The 19649-nt window shown below is 58.6% G+C and overlaps 1 protein-coding gene across 1 annotated transcript; it reads left to right on the forward strand.

Moving 5' to 3' along the window:
* Nucleotides 1-6982: 6982 nt before the first annotated feature.
* Nucleotides 6983-19565, forward strand: PRX (periaxin). Its single transcript, XM_034638065.1, is given in 7 exon segments — nt 6983-7026; nt 7110-7208; nt 7329-7442; nt 9426-9582; nt 12875-13071; nt 13708-16572; nt 16574-19565. Coding segments are annotated over 5 exon segments (5058 nt in total). The 5' UTR covers nt 6983-7026; nt 7110-7208; nt 7329-7415; the 3' UTR covers nt 18386-19565.
* Nucleotides 19566-19649: the final 84 nt, after the last annotated feature.

Consider the following 19649-nt stretch of genomic DNA (forward strand, 5'->3'; position numbering starts at 1 on the left):
AAACCAAGAGGGGGACTGATGAGCCTCCACGGGGCAGGGGCCTAGGACAAGGCCCAGGGCTCTAACGGGGGGGGGCAGTGGGGCTGCCCTGGGATAGTGACTGGGCGGGACAAACAGGTCTGGGGTTGACACTGAGGCCAGAGAGGGACACCATGGGTACGAGGGGCTCAAGGGGGTCCAGCCAGGAGACGGGATCCTGACTGCTGGGCCCCGTGGGACAGGAGCTTGGTAGGGAGTGTAGGAGGCATGAGCAGGTAGAGAGGATGGGAGGGAGGGAGATACGCTCTGCGCACTGCTGGGGACCCGGCTGCCACTTGGCTCCAAGTAGGTGGGAGAGAGTGGTCCCTGAGGACAAGCTTCCGCCTCTTTCCCCAGCCCCCCAGGATGTCCTGTGTTTACTGAGGTGACCTTGGCCGGAACCGGGACACTGGTGCCACCCCCTAAACTCAACTTCCCGTGGCCACACCCCCTCAGGAGAGGGAAAGCAGAGACACAGCAAGAGTGACAGACAGAGAGAGGCAGAGAGACAACGTGGAGAGAGAGACAGAGACAAGGAACGAGGACAAAGAGAGGAACAGAGCGGTAGAGAGACACACAGACAAACACACCCTTCATGACAAAACACAGCAAACTAGGAAAAGAAGCTTCCTTTACCCACTGAAGGGCAACCACAAAACACTTAGCTGACATGGCAAAAGGCTGAATGCCTGTTCCCAGTTTCAGGCCCTGCGTTCAGGGCTATCTCCTCTCTGAGATGCAGAGAGAGACAGAATGGCAGGTCCCAGCCTCCCTTGGGTGGCTGACCGCCCAGCAGAGAGGTGGATTTTCTTCCCAACTCTAGCCTGGCCCATAGTCAGATTTTCCATCCTCAACTACTCAAAACTCCACTGACTCTGTCCCTCCCGAAGGCACAAGGCACGCAAGGCCCTTAGGACAAAATCTCAGCCCCTCCTCACGGCGCTGCTGACCATGGGCCTCCCCTCAGCTTCCCCTCACTCTTTCACATTCACTGATTTCTCAAAGGGGCCCCTGGCACAGGCTTGTCCCTCTCCCTGAAACCCACTCTCATTGATCCACCACCTGCCCAGCAGCCTTGCATGAATGCCTATGTATCCTTCTGGTGCCAGCTTAAATGGCACTTTCTCCAGGAAGCCCTCCCTGCCCTTTCTGGTAGTCCCAGAGTGCCAGGCCCCTCTTATAGACCTAGATCTGTCCCTCATACGGCTTAGCTCAGTGTGAATTATATACTCATTTCGCTGAGCACTTCTTGAATGTCTGCCCTCAGACCCCACCTCCCCAACTGTGAGTCTTGTGAGGCCACAGCCATGGTCACTGCCGTGACACAGTCCAGCAATGGATACAGAAGAAGTGTCTGCGAATAGCTGCTGAATAAATGTATAAATGAGGAGATATAAGGAAGGGGCATGTTTGGCCCTGGGGACACAGCCATGAACATGAGGACTCAGTTCTCAACTTCTAGAAATGTCACAGGTGCTGAGCTCTCTCTGGATTCAAGTCCTCTGCACAGGGTGTTCCCTCTGCCCATAAAACAGTTCTCCGTCTTCTCTTGCCTGGTTCCTGTGGATCATTCAAGTCTCAGGTCACATGTCTCCTCCTCCAGGAAGGCTTCCTTGATCTCCCTTGCTAGGCTGGAGCACGCACCTCTCCTGGGCTCCCCCGTCAAGGCCCTGACCTTTCTGCCTGTGACTCTCTCATCACAATCCTGGCCGTTCGGGGTCTGTCTCCCTGTTGGACTGTGAACTCTGTGAAAGCAGGCCTGGGCTATCTAAGTCACACTGTGTCCTCGGCACCATCCAGCATAGTGTTGGACACCAGACCAGGTGCTCCCAGACTGCTGACCTTGCATAAAGACTGTTCCCTTTCTCCCCTCTGGTACTTTGCCTGGATTTGTCTTTTCCCTGGAAGCCTCTTCCTACACTTTCACCCAGCTCCCTCCTTTTCAACCAACCAGTTTGACTTCAGATGTTACGTCTTCCAGAAATCCTTCCCTCAGCCTGCCCCCCATGGTAAATTTAGGCCTGCCAGGGTCGCCAATGCCCAGCGAAGAGGCTGTCGCCAAGGGCTTGTGAGTGTTTGCTGAATGAATAAATGAACACATGAATGGTTGAATGAATCAATGAGAGAATGTGCTGGGGTGAGGGTCTCCTCAGGACCATCAGCAGCTTTAATCACACTGTTCCTTCTACCCTTCCCAGGAGAAGGGTTCTGGTGGGGTCCTGGCCACACCCTAACCCTTGGTGGCTGCCAGGCCTGGAAGGCATTTCCCAGAGCTCAGCACATTCCTGCCTTCCCTGGCGGCTGAGAGTGGGCCGGGGGCATTTTGGAGAGAAGTGGGGAGGCCTCTAGCATTCTGGGATCCTGCCAACCTGCGCCTGGTCCCCTCTGCCCTCGGGAGTAGGCCCCAAGTTCTCGGTGCGGGGTGGGGTACAGGTCCCCCGAGGGGCCAGGGGGCTGGTGCAGGGGGCAAGGTTGACAACTGAGGTGATGGCCTGGTGGCTGTGTCTGGCTGGACAATGGGACAGAAGCTGCTGACGCGCGCTTTGGGGGTAATCCCCGGTTTCAGCCCAGCCCTGGCCCCAGGCCGGGGCTCAGAGAGCCGGGAGCGTTGGAGCCCGCGGCCGGGTGGGTGCGAGGGGCATGTGGGGGTACTTGTGCTCCCTGTGCCGCCCCCCGGGGTCTGGTGAGTGAGGGCAGGCTAGGGTTGGGGGAAGGGGATCAGGGTGAGGCCTGGTGGCTTTGGTTTGGGAGTTGGGCAGGTCTGGGTTCAAATCCTGTTGCTACCAATGACTTGCTGTGGGTGACCTTGGGTGTCACCCTCTCTGAGCCTCCTTGTCTGTTATATGAAGAGGACAGAAGAGAGTTGCAGGGTCTCTGGGGCCCAACAGAAGTGGGGTTGGACCCCACCTCCCCCACTTCCTGGGTGTGTAGCTGAATACTGGGCATAATGGATTCTGGGAGCAGAGCTTTGGGTGCCCAGCACAGTATTTAGCACATGATAGGTGCCCCCCAACATGGAAACTCCATTAAACAGAGAAGTGGGGCTCTTCTGTGCCCAGTCTCACTCAGGCCTAAAGCCCCCCACCCCCAATACAAGTCTAGCCGGCCCCCTAATTTGTGTGACTAGTAATACAAAACTCTTGAAAGTGGCACTCACTTGATGCCAGGCACTTTTCAAAGCTTTTAACCTCTTTTAACTCACCTAATCTTTACAACTACCCCATGAGGTGGGCGCTTCTTTTATCCCTTTTTTTGGAGACGAAGAAAACGAGGCCCAGAAAGATGCTGTCATGCAGCCAGCAGGTGACTAGGCTGGGATTTGAACCCAAATTGACCCAGAGAGGGAGCGAAAGGGGCTTATTTTAGGGTCCCCAGGATCCAGCGGGGCTGGAACCCAGGAAATAACGCCAGGCGGGTGCTCAGCTTCTAACGGGCGGCAGCAATGTGCGGGTCCCTGGAACAAGGCTCGCGGTGGAGGTCTCAGCCCGGGGCCAGGGCAGCGGCTGTCCCAGCCGTCTTATGGCTCCCCACCCCCTTGCCGGTGGACGTAGCTGGGAGAGGGGGATGTTTGTTTCCCCACCACCCACTCCCTGGTGATGTCATGCCACGGCAGCCAATGGCTAGGGGTCTTCCCTCCTCCCCCTCCCCATTCCTTTTCCCCCCCAGCCTGGGGCTGGGGCTGAGCAGACGACCGGGAGCTCTCGAGGTGTCTGGAGGCCTACTGGTAAGAGATCAGCTGGTCTTACCCGATCCTCAGCCAGGCTGAGAAGCCGTGGGAATGAGACCCAGGGTCCTAGGAGGTGCTGGGAGGTGCTGGGAGGATACCTGGGGCTCAGGAGGCAGTGTGGTATAGGAGTTAAAGGCACAGACTTTGGAGCCAGACCCTGGGTTCCCCTCTCTCTGGCTATGCAGTGTTGGGCAAGATACCACACCCTTTGTCCCTCTGCTTTCTCATCTGTGAAATGGGCTGATGGAGGCCACCTCACAGGGCTGGTGTGAGAGTAGATGAGTTGCTGCTTACAAAAAGCTGGGACAAGATGCCTAGGCTGGGGCAGGCTTTTGGTGCTTGGAATAGGGTGCTGGGGAGGCAGGACTGATCTTGGTGGTAGGAGGCCAGTGCCTGAGCTGGCATTGGTCCCTCACCCAGAGCTCCCCTTGGGTGAGAGAGAAGTGGGGCCACTGGTGAGCAAAAGCTGGATATGAGACACTTTGAGATGCATCGCCCGCGCTCCAATCGCTGTCAGAGTCTAACGTACGTTACTTGAGTGCTTACTATATACTGGGACTATTCTAAGAGCCTGCCGTTATTTTGTGAATCCTGGAAGCCACTCTTCACTGGCTCCACTTCACAGATGAAACCGAGTCCCTGAGAGGTGAAATACCTCTCCCCGGTGTTTCAGTCTGAGATATGCTGGAGTAGGGACTGACTGCGGCCCTGGGGAGGCCACTGCCAGAACGCCTCCCCCCTCTGCCTCACAGACGGTCTAGGGGGCCCAGACAAGTCGGGTCAACCCCTCACTTCCACTGCTGAGGGCACCCGATCATTGGCGTTTGGGGAAGCTGAGGCTCTGGATGGGGAGATTTCCTAAATGGGGTTGGCACCAGCCATGGGGAGAAGAGGGTGCCAACTGGGGGATTCTCAGCTGAAGGGCCCAGGGCCCAAATGACAGGCCCTCATCCCAGCCTGCTCTGAAGGGTATCGGTGGTATCTTAAATGGGACTCTCAGTCGTACCTTCCTCAGGGAGGTATTGTGAGGTTGTAATGAGCCAGTGTAGGCCAGGATCTTTTGTGCATAGTAAATGCTCAAAAAATGGGGACTCAGAGAATTCTAGAAGCGGAGGAATGTACCAGGGCAGTGCCATAGGAACCACTCAAGAATGGCTGTTGGCACCTGGAGGGTCCTGCCTGACCTTCAGTCATGATGGGAACCCCTTTAGAAGATCTTCTCCTAACACAGTCAGGGACCTCCAGGAACCTTCCTTTGCTCCCCGCCCTGCACCAGCCCCACCTAGTGGGATGGGCAGAGCTGGGAACAGAGAGTGCCCAGGGTGTGTGGGGGGGGGCTTCCTTCCGAAGCCACCCCCATCCCATGCCAGGAGCTGGGTATGTGGCTCAGGAAGGGCACAGATGAGCTAAATATAACCTGGGCTGGGCAGCTGCCCTGAGCAGGGACGAGGGAGGAGGGCACTCTCTCTTGCTCCCGCCCTGGCTAAGCTTCCTGTGGCAGCCTCTGGGTGTGACCCTCGCTGCCCTGGCCCGAAAAGGGGGAGCTGACAGGCCAGGAGAGCCTCCCCTCCATCTCCACTACCCCCTCCAAGCACCAGGCTCTCCCACCTCCAGCTCAGGATGCTATGTGGTGTCAACGACTCGGTTTTTCGGCCCTGGGTTCAAGTCCCGACTCAGTCACTGTGATACCTTAACCCTCATGTGCTCGTCAGTAAAATGGGGTACCGAGGCCACATCTGTAAAGTGCCTGCCCAGCCCAAGGTTGGCACCAGTGAGGTACTTCTCAAAATGCCTGTATGGGGCACCCACAATCCCCACCTCCCTTCCCAGCCCAGCCTTTGCCCCAGTTGTTTTGCTCCTCTCAGTGCTACCAGTGCAAGTTCAGGTCCAGAGCTGGGGTCAAGGACAGGGGCTTGGCTGTGTGACCCCAGACAGGTCACTTCCCCCGTCTGAGCCTCAGTGTCCAACCCTTAAACAGCCACCACATTCAGGGTGAGTCAGAGACCTATGGAGGCCAGCACTGGGGCCAGTTTGGAAGAAATGCCACAGATGTGGGAGCTCACCGGGCCTGGAGCTGCTGAGGGCTGAAGGGAGGCTGGGGAAGGCCACAGAGACCAGGACTCCTGGGAAGGCCAGAGGGGAGTCCTCTGCTACTGTGGGGTCCCTGCCAGTGGAGTGCATACAGCAGGACCATTGAGGGGTCCCCGTGTCCTGTATCCTGGCCAGTGGTGGGCTATGAAGGGCCATTGTGCGGCTGGGGGTGGGTGGGCAGGGGCGGAATGTGACTGGGCCCAGCAGATGGGCCATTGTTTGAGGGAATGTGCCGCGTGAGACCTGACCTTTCCCTGCAGAGTGGGGGTTGGCGGGTTGGCATGCCAGGTGGGGGCTGGGAGGACAAGGTCAGAGTCGGCCTGGGGAAGGGGGTGGAGAGACAGTACCCATTCCCTTTTCCCAAGAAGGGCCTGTTGGGGTGGCTGCATGGGAATCCCAGTTCTGCTTCCTTCTCACTGGACTGTGTGACTTTATGTGGGGTTCTTGGGCTCTCTGAGGGGCTACGGGTTTTCTGCAGGGAGGAGGCAGAGCACAGGACTGCCAAAGAATAACCACTCAGTACCCATTAGTTATCGTCATCTGTAGAAGAGGCTGGAACTCCCTGATAAGTTCAAGTCCTGGCTCAGCCACTCGTGACCATTTGTGGCTGCCCTTCTCCCAGCCTCAGGTGTCTTCTCTGTGATGGGCTCCATAATTGTGTTGCCCTCACAAGATGTTGAGGTTTATGGGCAATGAATGACCCCTGTGGGACATTTGTCACAAGATCAGGACCACAGGAAGTTCTTAGTAATAATAATAGTGCTTCTGAAGTCCCTCCACGTACCCGGCATTTTACATTTACTCACTTATTTGATGCAGTAGGTGCTCTCCTTCTCCCCATTGAACAAGCCAGGAAGCTGAGGCCCAGAGAGGTGAGGTGATCGGCCCACCGGGAGGACACGGGAATGGTTAGGATTGTTTTATAGTGAATTTGGCTCTCTCAGTCAACCCAGGTGGTTGGTGCCGGGGCTCTGCTGTCAGGCAGTCCTAGGAGTCAGCTCTTGCTTTACTGTTGTCCAATAAAGGTCTTCCAGGCCTCAATTTCCCCAGCTGCACTGTGGGGATAGAATATCGCAGAAGGGTCGGGCACTCAGGAAGCAATGGGTGGGGTTAGCTGATGGTAATGCTCACGCTTCTTCTTCTTAGAGCCCCGGACCCAGGAGGCCCAAGGAGCTGGAGGTGACCCTGAGGTGAGCATTGGCCGGTGCCACATGCCCCTCCCCACCCCTCCCAGGCCTGCTTGGAGCCTCATGCACTGGTCTTTTCCTGGCAGGCAGCAAGACCCCAGAGGAAGGGTGTGAGCCCCGCAGACGGCTGTGCGGTACCCCAGGCTGGGCTCCTGTTAGGAGGGGGTGCCTGTGCCCAGGCAGCGGTGAGAGGACAGGGGTGGGGGGCCCTTCTCCCCTTCTGATACCCATTTTGGCCTCTCCCCCCATGCCTGGCCTCCTCTCATCCTCTCCTGGCCTCAAGCCTCCATCCCTGTCCCCCACAGGCTCAAAGGCAGCTGCTCCATGCAGAACTGAAGCTGGTTTTGCAGCAGAAGCAGGAGCCTGGGGCCCGGGTGACTCCCAGCAGTGCCATGGAGGCCAGGAGCCGCAGTGCTGAGGTGAGCGTCCACATGCCTTGCAAGGGGAACTTGGAGGGCCTGGGGGGGGCACAGACTGAGGCAGCAAGAAGACACTTCCTGGTTTCTCTGTGCCTCAGTCTTCCCATCTGTGAAATAGAAATAGCAACAGTGCCTATTTTATAGGTCACTGGGAGGAAAAGAGTTTTAACATATGGAAGCGCTTAGCACAGTGCCCGGTACAGCCTAAGAGTCAAAGTGGCAAATTCACTGGGGGGCATAATGGAGTTATACTAAAATGAGCTAAAGAAAATCGGGTAAACCTTTCATTGGAAGAGGCAGGGTGGTATGGGGGTTAAATGCATGAGCTTTGAGCCCATGGGCTTAAATGCCAACCTCCCACTTCAGCTGTGCAGCTCCAAACAGGGGACCTGACCTCTCAAACCCTGTTTTCCCACTGGTGAAATGGGACAATGGTCCTGGACAATGGTCACTGTTAGGAAACTAGAGGACCCACATAGATTGCTTCCTACCAGATGCTAGGCACAGAGCGGGTCCACTTCTACGGGAGCCAAGCTGAGGCTGAGGGGTGGCAGGCAGGGTAGAGTGCAAGGAGGTCACTGCCTCCAGGACAGTCTATGGCTCTGAGGTCACAGACCTGTGGTTTAGGCCCAGCGGCTTAACTTTGCTGTGTGGCGTTAGGCAAATTACTCCGCTTCTCTTTACCTTTGTGTCTTCCTCTGTGTCTGCCCTCTGTGGGGAGGATGAAATGAAATGCTATACATAAAATGCTTAGCCCAGGGCCCCAGGGTGGTGGTGGTGGTCATGCTGCTTGCTGCTGCCTCTACAACTGTTCTCACCTCTTCTCAAAGTGCTCCTCCCAGCCCTCTAGTCCCAGGGCCACTGCAGGCCTCGACCTGCTTCCCTAACCGTCTCCAAGCCCTGGGCTCAACTCCAGTCGATGGCAGCCCGGGTGCCCTGCCCATTACAGCATCCTCCCGATCCCTGTTGCTTCAGGTCTCAGCCCACAGAGGCTCCTTCCAGTACACCCATGTCACCCAACTTTACAGTAGGGAAGTGGGCCCAGAGAGGCCAAAGCTCTCCCCCCGAGACGCACAGCAGTTTGAGTTCCTACACGGTTGTGGAACTGAGTTCTCTCACTGCCTTTTCTAAGTCCCGGAAATGAATCCCGGAGGGCGCTGCTGGGCCAGGGCCAGGTCACCACCATTTACAGTGAATACCAGGAATGCCATGTCTGCTGGTCCGCCACTCATTACCCACGCACCCCTCTTCACTGGATTCCCTCTCCCAAAGGCGTTATGCAGGTCTTGGGGTCATAGAGTCCACAATAGGGCACAGTCTCACACACGTTCAAGCTTCCAAAGAGCCCAGTCTCACCCTCACCCCTCCATCCTGCACCACTTAAAGGTCCAGCCCTTTCCTCGGAATCCCATCCTCACTCCACCCCTTGTTCAGCTGCTTTTAAAAGCCCTTTTCCGTACCTCAATCCCACCCTTAAACTATGGGTACCCGCCTTACCTCCACGTATTACTTCCTAGCCACACCCCTCTCGGATTTTTGGCCCCGCCTCTGTGGCCTGAGCTCTATCCGCGCGAGCGGTCCGATCCCACGCCACGCCCCCTGGTCCCGCCCCCGAACTGGCCCCGCCCCCTGAAGGCACAGTCCCGCCCTATCAGGCTCGCCTCCTACTCACGACTCCGGTTCCTTCTGGCCTCCCTACCCCGCCCCTCCTCTAAAACCCCGCCCCTTCGACAGCGGCCCCTGGGCTCCTGCCCGCCAGAGTGGACGGAACCGTTGAGCCTTGCAGCAGGTGCGAGAGAGCAGGCGGCCCTCGCGCTTCCTTCAAGGGAAGATGTCGGAGTGGGTGGGCCCGCACCGGCCTGAGCGGCGCTCAGGGGCGTGTAACTGGAGGACCCGTTTAAGAGCCGCTTTTAAGCGCGATGCCGGGCTCTGGGCGAGGTCCGGCCCTAGCGCCGCATGGAGACCCCACGCTGCCCTCCGCAGGAGCTGAGGCGGGCGGAGTTGGTGGAGATCATCGTGGAGACAGAGGCGCAGACCGGGGTCAGCGGCATCAACGTAGCAGGCGGCGGCAAGGAAGGAATCTTTGTCCGCGAGCTTCGGGAGGATTCGCCAGCGGCCAGGAGCCTCAGCCTGCAGGAAGGTGGGCGGGGCGGAAGCATGGGGCAGGGCCTTTCCGAGGCGGCGGGGAGGGGAATCCGCCCCGGGCCCGGGGCGTGGCCTGCCCCCAGGAGGCGGGGAGAATGGCTTGGGGCGAAGCTTTGTGTGTCGGCTTTGCAGTGGCTCCGAGCGGGCTCTGGAGGTTCGTTGTGTAGGCTTGACTCCCAGATCTGCAGTTTACTAGCTTGTGATCTTCTATGCCTTGGTTTTTTTCGTCTCGAAAATGGGAACAATTCTAGTACTCACCTTGCAGGGTTATTACGTGGATTAAGTGAGTCAGTATTTGAAAACACTTGGCGCACAGCTAAGTGGCACATAGTAAGCATCGTGTAAGCACTAGTTATTATTTTTGTTGTTGGGGCTGGAAAAAGGGGTGGAGTTAACAACTTGGAGGGGGTGTGGAGGGGAGCCTTAGTAAGTAAGGGATATTTTAGGGACCTGGATGAGGCCGATGTGACTTATTCATGCAACAAGTATTTACTAAGTGCCTTCTATTTCCAGATATTATTCTAGATACTTGGGCTACTGCACGAACAAAACAGACAACACTCTCTGAGCTTATGGAGATCCTTCTGGTAGGGAGAGATATATTTGAGCAAAATATATAAAATACATAGTAAATTAGAAGGCAATGTGTGCTATGGGTGCCTGTAGGACAGTTGTATTTTTAAATAGGGTGAGCCAGGAAGGGAGGAAAGGCCTGGTGGAGGACAGGGAGTGAGCTATGTGGCCATCTGGAAGAGCATTCCATGCAGAGAGAACAGCCAGGGCAGATGCCCCAAGGTTGGGGTGCGCCCGACGTGATGGAGGTTGAGCAGGGGAGCCAGTGTGGATGCCGTAGAGTTAGAGAGGAGGAGAGTAAGAGATGAGTCCAGAGGGGTAAGGAAAGGGCAATTTTCAGAGGGCTTTATAGGCCACGGTGAGGATTTTGACTTTCGGTCTGGGAGGGTTGTGAGTGGAGGCTGCACATGAATTGGCTGTGTTGGACAGCGTGCTGTGTTGTTAGCAGTAGACTGAAGGGGGCAGGGTGGGGAGCAGGGAGACCAACAAAGAGGCTACTCTGGGGGTGCCTGACTGGCTCAGTCAGTAAAGCATGAGACTCTTGATCTCGGGGTCGTGAGTTTGAGCCCCACGTTGGGTGTAGAAATTGTTTATTTATTTATTTATTTTATTTTATTTTTTAAAGATTTTATTTATTTATTTGACAGAGGGAGACAGCCAGCTAGAGAGGGAACACAAGCAGGGGGAGTGGGAGAGGAAGAAGCAGGCTCTCAGCGGAGGAGCCTGATGCAGGACTCTATCCCAGGACTCTGGAATCACGCCCTGGGCCAAAGGCAGATGCTTAATGACTGAGCCACCCAGGCGCCCCAGAAATTGTTTATTTTTTTAAAGTTTTTTTTATTTGAGAGAGAGAGAGAGAACTAGCAGGGGTGGGGGAAGGGCAGAGGAAGAGGGAGAAGCAGACCCTCTGCTGAGCAGGGATCCCAACACTGACCTTGATCCCAGGACCCTTGATCATGACCTGAGCCAAAGACAGATGCTTGACTGACTGAGCTACCTGGGTACTCTGAGATTACTTTAAAAAAAAAATACACACACACACACACACACACACACGCATGCACGCGCACGCACAAAGAGGCTACTCTGATTATCCAGGTAAGAGATGGTGATGCTCAGGGCCAAAACAGTGTTAATGGACATGAAGAGAAATTTTGGATTCTGGGTTCTGAATATATTTTTAAGGAGGAGCCTTCAGGACTGGATATGGGGTGTGATGAAAAGAGAAGGTCAAGTATGCGTCCAGGGATTCTTGACCTGAGGATGGAGTTGCTAGTTCCACAAATGGGCCACACTGAGGCTGGAGCTTGTTTGGAGTAAGACCAGGAGTATAGGTTGGATCTGTCAAGTGAGGGGTATCTGCTGGACACCAAGGTGAAGATGTGGAGGGATAAATGGATCTCTGAGTCTAGAATGGAGGGCAGAGTGCTGGGCTGGAGAGATACACTTGGGAGTTTTCAGCCCATTTATGGTCTTTAAACTCCTAATCTGGATGAGCTTCCCAAAGGGGTGAGTGTAGCATGGAGATGGAAAGGAGAAGGGGTCCAAGGCCTGAGCTCTGGGACAGTGTATTGTTAAGAGATCCAGGAGATGGGGAGGGAGGCTGAGAAGAAATCTCCAGGAGGTTCTAGAGGGTGTATGGCACCCTGGAAGCCAAGCCAGACAAGCGGGTGGAGGAGAGAGAGTGACATTAGGTCAAAGGCTGTGAGGTCCCCTCAGATGAAGTCTGGGACTCGATCATTGGACTTAGCTACTCTCAAGGCTACACTCGTTGAGAGGAGCCGTTCAAGGTTCTGGAAAGGTGTGTCAGAAGTGTGATTGGAGCAGTGGAAGTAATGCAGCTAGACAACTCAGTGCATTTGACATTAGGATGAACAGATCAATGGAGCAGGAGCTCTAGGAGTGAGGTCAAGACAACTTTTCCTATGGGACAAATAATGGTATGTTGTATGCTGATGGGAATACCATAGAAGAGAGGGACAAACTGGTGATGTGGGGAGAGAGGGGAGAACTGCTGGAGGATGTCCCTGAGAAGACAGTGGAAAGGCAGACCTGAGTTGGAAGTGGACAGTTCATCCTTGGGAACAGGTGGAGAGTGGAGTAAATAGCCACAGGAGTAGGGGGGTAAGTAATGGCGTGGGGTTTCTGGAAGTTCTGATTCTGTCCTCTCAGTAAAGAAAACAAAGTCAGGGTCTAAAATGTGAGAATGGGGAGCGTCTGAGTGGCTCAGTTGGTTAAATGTCTGCCTTGGGCTCAGTTCATGATCCCAGGGTCTTGGGATGGAGCTCTGAGTCCAGCTTCCTGGTCAGCAGAGAGTCTGTTTCTCCCTCTCTGCCCCTCTGCCCACTTGTGTGCGTTCTCTCTCTCTCTCAAATAAGTGAATAAAATCTTTAAAAATAAAGTAAAATAAATAAAAATAAAATATGAGAATGGGAAAGGGAAGTGGAAAGGCAATGGGCATGGCTTGAATGGGCGTGGCTTGAATAGGGGTGGCTTTGTGGGGCGGGCCTAAGGCCATGGGGCGGGGGTTCATCCTAGAGTGTCTGGACCTCAAACTGGGAGGAACTTGGCTTCTCAAGTCTGTGCTGGCGGGGATAGGCAGGCCAAGGTTTGGGGCTGGGCCTCACTGAGCTCACTCCAGGGAAGTGGGTGGAACCGGGCCTGGATGAAGCCAGGAGATGCCCACGCCCTGCCCACCTCCACCTTGCCTGCAGGAGACCAGCTGCTGAGCGCCCGTGTGTTCTTCGAGAACTTCAAGTACGAGGACGCATTACGCCTGCTGCAATGTGCCGAGCCTTACAAGGTCTCCTTCTGCCTGAAGCGCACTGTGCCCACCGGGGATCTGGCGCTGCGGCCTGGCACCGTGGCCGGCTACGAGATCAAAGGCCCACGGGCCAAGGTGGCCAAGCTGGTACGCGTGCTTAGCCCGGCCCCAGCTCTGGACTGCCTCAGCGATCCAGTCTCTGCACCTTGAGCCCTCCTCTTCCACACCATGGGCCAGCCTTGCCCTCTGTCTTGTCACTAACCCAACGCTAATCCCGCCCTCCACCTCCTGTTCTCCACCCCTAAACTCCTCCCTGGGGAAGGGGACCCACCCATCTCAGACCAAGGCCTTTACCCACTTTGGAGAGGCATCAGCTCGGCTTGCCAGTGGTCCTGAACCAGGGGACTCCAAACCAGGGAGGCCAGGTTCAAGCCTGGGTGCTACTCACTCACTGTTGAGTGACCCTGGACAAGTTTCTTTCCTTTTCTGGACCTCAGTCTCCCCATCCCTAGAATGAAGGTATTGGGGAAAATCCTGGATGAGGACCTAGAAGTCTTGGGTCCCAGTTCCTACACTCTGTTGACTCAGTGTCAAATTCTGAAAGAATATCTTTGCCCTACCGGGGCAGTAATCGTGAAATGACAGGAAGTGGGGCTGATGTTTTGGGGACAATATGCTTCATCCAGCACAGCCCCAGCCTGGTGAATGTCAGATGGGGTTCCCCCTGTCTTCCCCGAGCCTCCCACTGTCCCACCGCCTCCCGCATCTCTCCTCTCTCCCCAGAACATCCAGAGTCTGTCCCCTGTGAAGAAGAAGAAGATGGTGCCTGGGGCCCTGGGGGCCCCTGCAGACCTGGCCCCTGTTGACGTCGAATTCTCCTTTCCCAAGTTCTCCCGTCTGCGTCGGGGCCTCAAAGCTGAGGCTGCCAAGGGTCCCGTCCCAGCTGCCCCAACCCGCCGGCGCCTCCAGCTGCCTCGGCTGCGTGTCCGAGAAGTGGCGGAAGAGGCTCAGGCAGCCCGGCTGGCCGCTGCCGCTCCTCCCCCAAGAAAAGCCAAAGTGGAGGCTGAGGTGGCAGCAGGAGCCCGTTTCACAGCCCCCCAGGTGGAGCTGGTTGGGCCCCGGCTGCCAGGTGCTGAGGTGGGTGTCCCCCCGGTCTCAGCCCCAAAGGGGCTGGGAGAGGTGGCCCTCCACCTGCCAACCCTTGGACTAGGAGTCCCCGCTGCACCTGCTGTGGAGCCCGTGGCCCTAGCGATCCAGGTCCCCCAAGTGGAGCTGCCCACCTTGCCCTCACTACCCACTCTGCCCACACTGCCCTGCCTGGAGACCCGGGAAGGGACCGTGGCAGTGACGGTGCCCACCCTGGATGTGGTAGCGCCTGCCGTAGGGGTGGACCTGGCCTTGCCGGGTGTGGAGGTGGTGGAGGCCCGAGCAGAGGCACCTGAGGTGGCCCTGAAGATGCCCCGCCTCAGTTTCCCTCGTTTTGGGGCTCAGGCAAAGGAAGTCACTGAGGCCAAGGGTATCCCCGAGGCCAGGGCGAAGGGGCCTAGACTTCGGATGCCCACCTTCGGGCTTTCTCTCCTGGAGCCCCGGCCAGCTGCCGCCGAAGCTGCTGTCGAGAGCAAGCTGAAGCTGCCCACCATCAAGATGCCCTCCTTTGGCATCGGGGTCTCGGCCCCTGAGGTCAAGATGCCCAAGGGGCCTGAGGTGAAGCTCCCGAAGGTGCCAGAGGCAGCCCTTCCAGACGTGCAGCTCCCAGAGGTGGAGCTCCCCAAGGTCCCCGAGATGAAGCTTCCAAAGGTTCCCGAGATGGCCGTGCCCGGGGTGCGGCTCCCCGATGTGCAGCTGCCGAAAGTCCCCGAGATGAAGCTTCCGAAGGTGCCTGAGATGGCCGTGCCTGAGGTGCGGCTCCCCGACGTGCAGCTGCCGAAAGTCCCCGAGATGAAGCTTCCGGAGATGAAACTCCCGAAGGTGCCCGAGATGGCCGTGCCCGAGGTGCGGCTCCCCGACGTGCAGCTGCCGAAAGTCCCCGAGATGAAGCTTCCGAAGGTGCCCGAGATGGCCGTGCCCGAGGTGCAGCTCCCCGACGTGCAGCTGCCCAAGGTCCCTGAGATGAAGCTTCCGAAGGTGCCCGAGATGGCCGTGCCCGAGGTGCGGCTCCCCGACGTGCAGCTGCCGAAAGTCCCCGAGATGAAACTCCCGAAGGTGCCCGAGATGGCCGTGCCCGAGGTGCGGCTCCCCGACGTGCAGCTGCCGAAAGTCCCCGAGATGAAGCTCCCGAAGGTGCCCGAGATGGCCGTGCCCGAGGTGCGGCTCCCCGACGTGCAGCTGCCGAAAGTCCCCGAGATGAAACTCCCGAAGGTGCCCGAGATGGCCGTGCCCGAGGTGCGGCTCCCCGACGTGCAGCTGCCGAAAGTCCCCGAGATGAAGCTCCCGAAGGTGCCCGAGATGGCCGTGCCCGAGGTGCGGCTCCCCGACGTGCAGCTGCCGAAAGTCCCCGAGATGAAACTCCCGAAGGTGCCCGAGATGGCCGTGCCCGAGGTGCGGCTCCCCGACGTGCAGCTGCCGAAAGTCCCCGAGATGAAACTCCCGAAGGTGCCCGAGATGGCCGTGCCCGAGGTGCGGCTCCCCGACGTGCAGCTGCCGAAAGTCCCCGAGATGAAACTCCCGAAGGTGCCCGAGATGGCCGTGCCCGAGGTGCGGCTCCCCGACGTGCAGCTGCCGAAAGTCCCCGAGATGAAACTCCCGAAGGTGCCCGAGATGGCCGTGCCCGAGGTGCGGCTCCCCGACGTGCAGCTGCCGAAAGTCCCCGAGATGAAACTCCCGAAGGTGCCCGAGATGGCCGTGCCCGAGGTGCGGCTCCCCGACGTGCAGCTGCCGAAAGTCCCCGAGATGAAACTCCCGAAGGTGCCCGAGATGGCCGTGCCCGAGGTGCGGCTCCCCGACGTGCAGCTGCCGAAAGTCCCCGAGATGAAACTCCCGAAGGTGCCCGAGATGGCCGTGCCCGAGGTGCGGCTCCCCGACGTGCAGCTGCCCAAAGTCCCTGAGATGAAACTCCCAAAGGTGCCCGAGATGGCTGTGCCTGAGGTGCGGCTCCCTGATGTGCAGCTGCCGAAAGTCCCCGAGATGAAGCTCCCGGAGATGAAACTCCCGAAGGTGCCCGAGATGGCCGTGCCCGAGGTGCGGCTTCCCGACGTGCAGCTGCCCAAGGTCTCGGAGATGAAAGTCCCTGACATGAAGCTCCCTGAGATGAGACTCCCGGAGATAAAACTCCCCAAGGTGCCTGAGATGGCCGTGCCCGACGTCCACCTCCCGGAGGTGGAGCTGCCCAAGGTGTCGGAGATGCGGCTGCCAGAAATGCAGGTGCCCAAGGTCCCAGACGTGTATCTTCCAAAGGCGCCCGAGGTAAAGCTGCCCAAGGCTCCAGAGGCACAGCTGAAAGCAGAGAAGGCGGAGGGGATGGAATTTGGCTTCAAGATGCCTAAGATGACCATGCCCAAGCTAGGGAGGGCAGAGTCCCCATCGCGAGGCAAGCCAGGTGAGGTGGGGGCTGAGGTCTCCGGGAAGCTGGTGACACTTCCCTGTCTGCAGCCAGAGGTGCGCCCCGAGGCTCGTGTGGGTGTCCCCTCTCTCACACTGCCCTCCGTGGAGGCTAGACCTGCCGAGGGCCCTCAGCCTGGAGGGGCAGGTCCCGGCAGCCGAAGTGGGCAAGGTGGAGCGGGCAGAGGGCCCCGGGGTACCCGCAGGGGTCGGGGAAGTGGCCTTCCGGATGCCCTCTGTTGAAATCGTCACTCCACAGCTGCCTACAGTGGAAGTGGAGGAAGGGCGGCTAGAGGCGATGGAGATGAAAGTCAAGCCCTCCTCCAAGTTCTCCCTGCCCAAGTTTGGACTCTCGGGGCCCAAAGTGGCCAAAGCAGAGGCTGAGGGGGCTGGGCGAGCCGCCAAGCTGAAGGTGTCCAAGTTCACCATCTCACTCCCCAAGGCCCGAGCCGGGACTGAGGCTGAGGCCAAAGGGGCGGGGGAGGCAGGCCTGCTGCCTGCCCTCGATCTGTCCATCCCGCAGCTCAGCCTGGACGCCCATCTGCCCACGGGCAAGGTGGAGGTGGTGGAGGCTGACGTCAAGGTCAAGGGGCCCAGGTTTGCCCTGCCCAAGTTTGGGGTCAGAGGCCGGGACGCTGAGGCAGGAGAATTAGCGCCAGCGGTGGCCGAGCTGGAGGGCAAGGGCTGGGGTTGGGAGGGGAAGGTGAGGATGCCCAAGCTGAAGATGCCCTCCTTTGGGCTGGCTCGAGGGAAGGAAGTGGAAATCCAGGGTGCGCGTGTCAGCCCGGGGGAAAAGCCAGAGTCCATGGCTGGGCAGCTGAAGATCCCTGAGGTAGAGCTGGTCACCCTGGGGGCCCAGGAGGAAGGGAGGGCCAAGGGGGCGGTGGCCGTCAGTGGAGTACGGCTATCAGGCCCGCAAGTGTCCGTGCCCAGGCCGGCAGGCACTGAGGGCCAGGAGGGGGCGCTGAGGATGCCCCTGGGCATCTCCCTGCCCCAGGTAGAGCTGCCCGGCTTTGGGGAGGCCAGCCTGGGCACCGCCACTGGGCAGCGGGCCAAGGATACAGCCCCGCCAGTGGAGGGCACAGCGGGCTACAGGGTCCAGGTGCCTCAGGTGACCTTGTCTCTGCCTGGAGCCCAGGTGGCAGGTGGCGAGCTGTTGGTAGGTGAGGGCGTCTTCAAGATGCCTGCTGTGTCAGTGCCCCAGCTTGAGCTGGACGTGGGGCTGGGCCGAGAGGCGCAGGTGGGTGAGGCAGCCACAGGCGAGGGTGGCTTGAGACTGAAGATGCCCGCGCTGGGGGCCAGAGCTGAGGCCGGGGAAGAGGGGCGTGGAGAGCAGTCCCCAGGGGCCGAGCGCACCTTCCACCTCTCGCTGCCTGATGTGGAGCTCTCGCCACCCGCTGTGGGCAGCCACGCCGAGTACCAGGTGGCAGAAGGCGACGGGGAGGCCGGACACAAGCTCAAGGTGCGGCTGCCCCGCTTTGGGCTGGTTCGTGCCAAGGAGGGCGTTGAGGAGGGTGATAAGACCAAGAGCCCCAAACTTAGGCTGCCCCGAGTGGGCTTCAGCCAGAGCGAGGCGGTCACTCGGGACGGCTCCCCCAGCCCTGAGGAAGAGGAGGAGGAGGGCGGCGGGGAAGGGGCCTCTGGGCGCCGAGGCAGAGTCCGGGTGCGCTTGCCCCGCGTGGGCCTGGCCACCCCTTCCAAGGCCTCTCGGGGCCAGGAGGGCGAGGCAGCCCCCAAGTCCCCTGGCGGGGAGAAGTCGCCCAAGTTCCGCTTCCCCCGGGTATCCCTAAGCCCCAAGGCCCGGAGTGGGAGCGGGGACCAGGAAGAGGGTGGATTCCGGGTCCGGCTGCCCAGCGTGGGGTTTTCGGAGACAGGGGCTCCGGGCCCTGCCAGGATGGAGGGGGCTCAGGCTGCAGTCGTCTGAAGCCCCAGGGCAGAGAGAGGGTCCCCTCCCATCTTCCCATTCCCGCCTCCTCCTTGTTTTGTGTGTGAGATAACTAGAACTAACCCTCAGAGGGCCGGAGGGGGTGGTGGTGGGTGACAGACCGGGACGGGCCAGGGAGGCCTCATGCCTGGCTCACTGGCAGGAGTGCCTGTATCTTGTCAAGCCATGTGAATAAAATAATCCAGAGGTAGCCTTGCGTTCGGTTTCCTGTGTGTGTGTGTGTGTGTGTGTGTGTGTGTGTGTGTGTGTGTGAGGGGAACAAGGGAGGTTGCAGAGGGTGCAGGGAAAGAGGTCCCCAAGGAGGGGGACTACTTGAGCCTGGCCTGAGGAGAGCCTGTGTTGGGGGGAGACACCAGGCCACGCCAGGTCTGAAGAGAGTCAGGGAAGATTTGCAGTGGGTTGGGTGGGAAGGGGCCTGCTCTAGCCATTCAGAATTTCCCAGGGCCTCTGAGCAAGACCCCTGTGCTGAGACCTCTCTGGCTGGCCTGGAGGAACACCTCCCGCCAGGACCTCCCTGGGGAGCCCTGAGAGAGCAGAACTATTGCTACCCATCTGCCCTCTGCTGGCCGCCTTCTCATTGACAAGAGCACCTCCACATCCCAGCGATTGCTTTCCTGTCTGGCTGGTTTGACTGCCCCGTCCGCCCCGGCCCCACCGAGGAAGGCCCCTCCTGGTCCCCTCTCCAGGCTCACGGGTTCGGAGCCTCCACCCCAGATACCTGGCTGCCTCTTTTGACTAGGTCCCAGGGGCCTCAGCTCCCAGGGACCCAACCCCACGCAGGATCTAAGCCCCCACCAAGGGGCTCCAGACTCTCCCACATCTTTCTGCGATGCCCCAGACTGGGCCAAGAAGACACTCTGTCCAGTCCCAAGCGTGTCCCCCCCCCCATCCCGTCGTATCTGTCCGTCCACTCTCCTCACATCCGGCCGTGCCCTTGAGTTGTCACACACCCCTGACTTACTCCAGCACCTTCTCCCTTAAAGCTGGCCTCCCTCGGGTCACTGCCCACTTTCTCTTCTTCCCCACCAAACGTGGCAGGAATGATTTAAACCTATGGCACACACCCTTTGCCCAGTCCCCTTCAGCATTTGGGGTCTCCCTCCCACCGCGTCTGACCTGTTAGTGTCCATAGTGACCTCTCTGTGGCCACGCTGAGGGCTTCCTCTTCTCCCTTGTCCTGACTTCTCAGGGTCCCTTCCTCTTTCCTGAACACTCTCTTCTCTCTCTTCCCCACTTCTCTCTC

The sequence above is a fragment of the Ailuropoda melanoleuca genome, chromosome 12 (assembly GCF_002007445.2).
Source record: "Ailuropoda melanoleuca isolate Jingjing chromosome 12, ASM200744v2, whole genome shotgun sequence".
In the NCBI taxonomy this organism is placed as follows: Eukaryota; Metazoa; Chordata; class Mammalia; order Carnivora; family Ursidae; genus Ailuropoda; species Ailuropoda melanoleuca.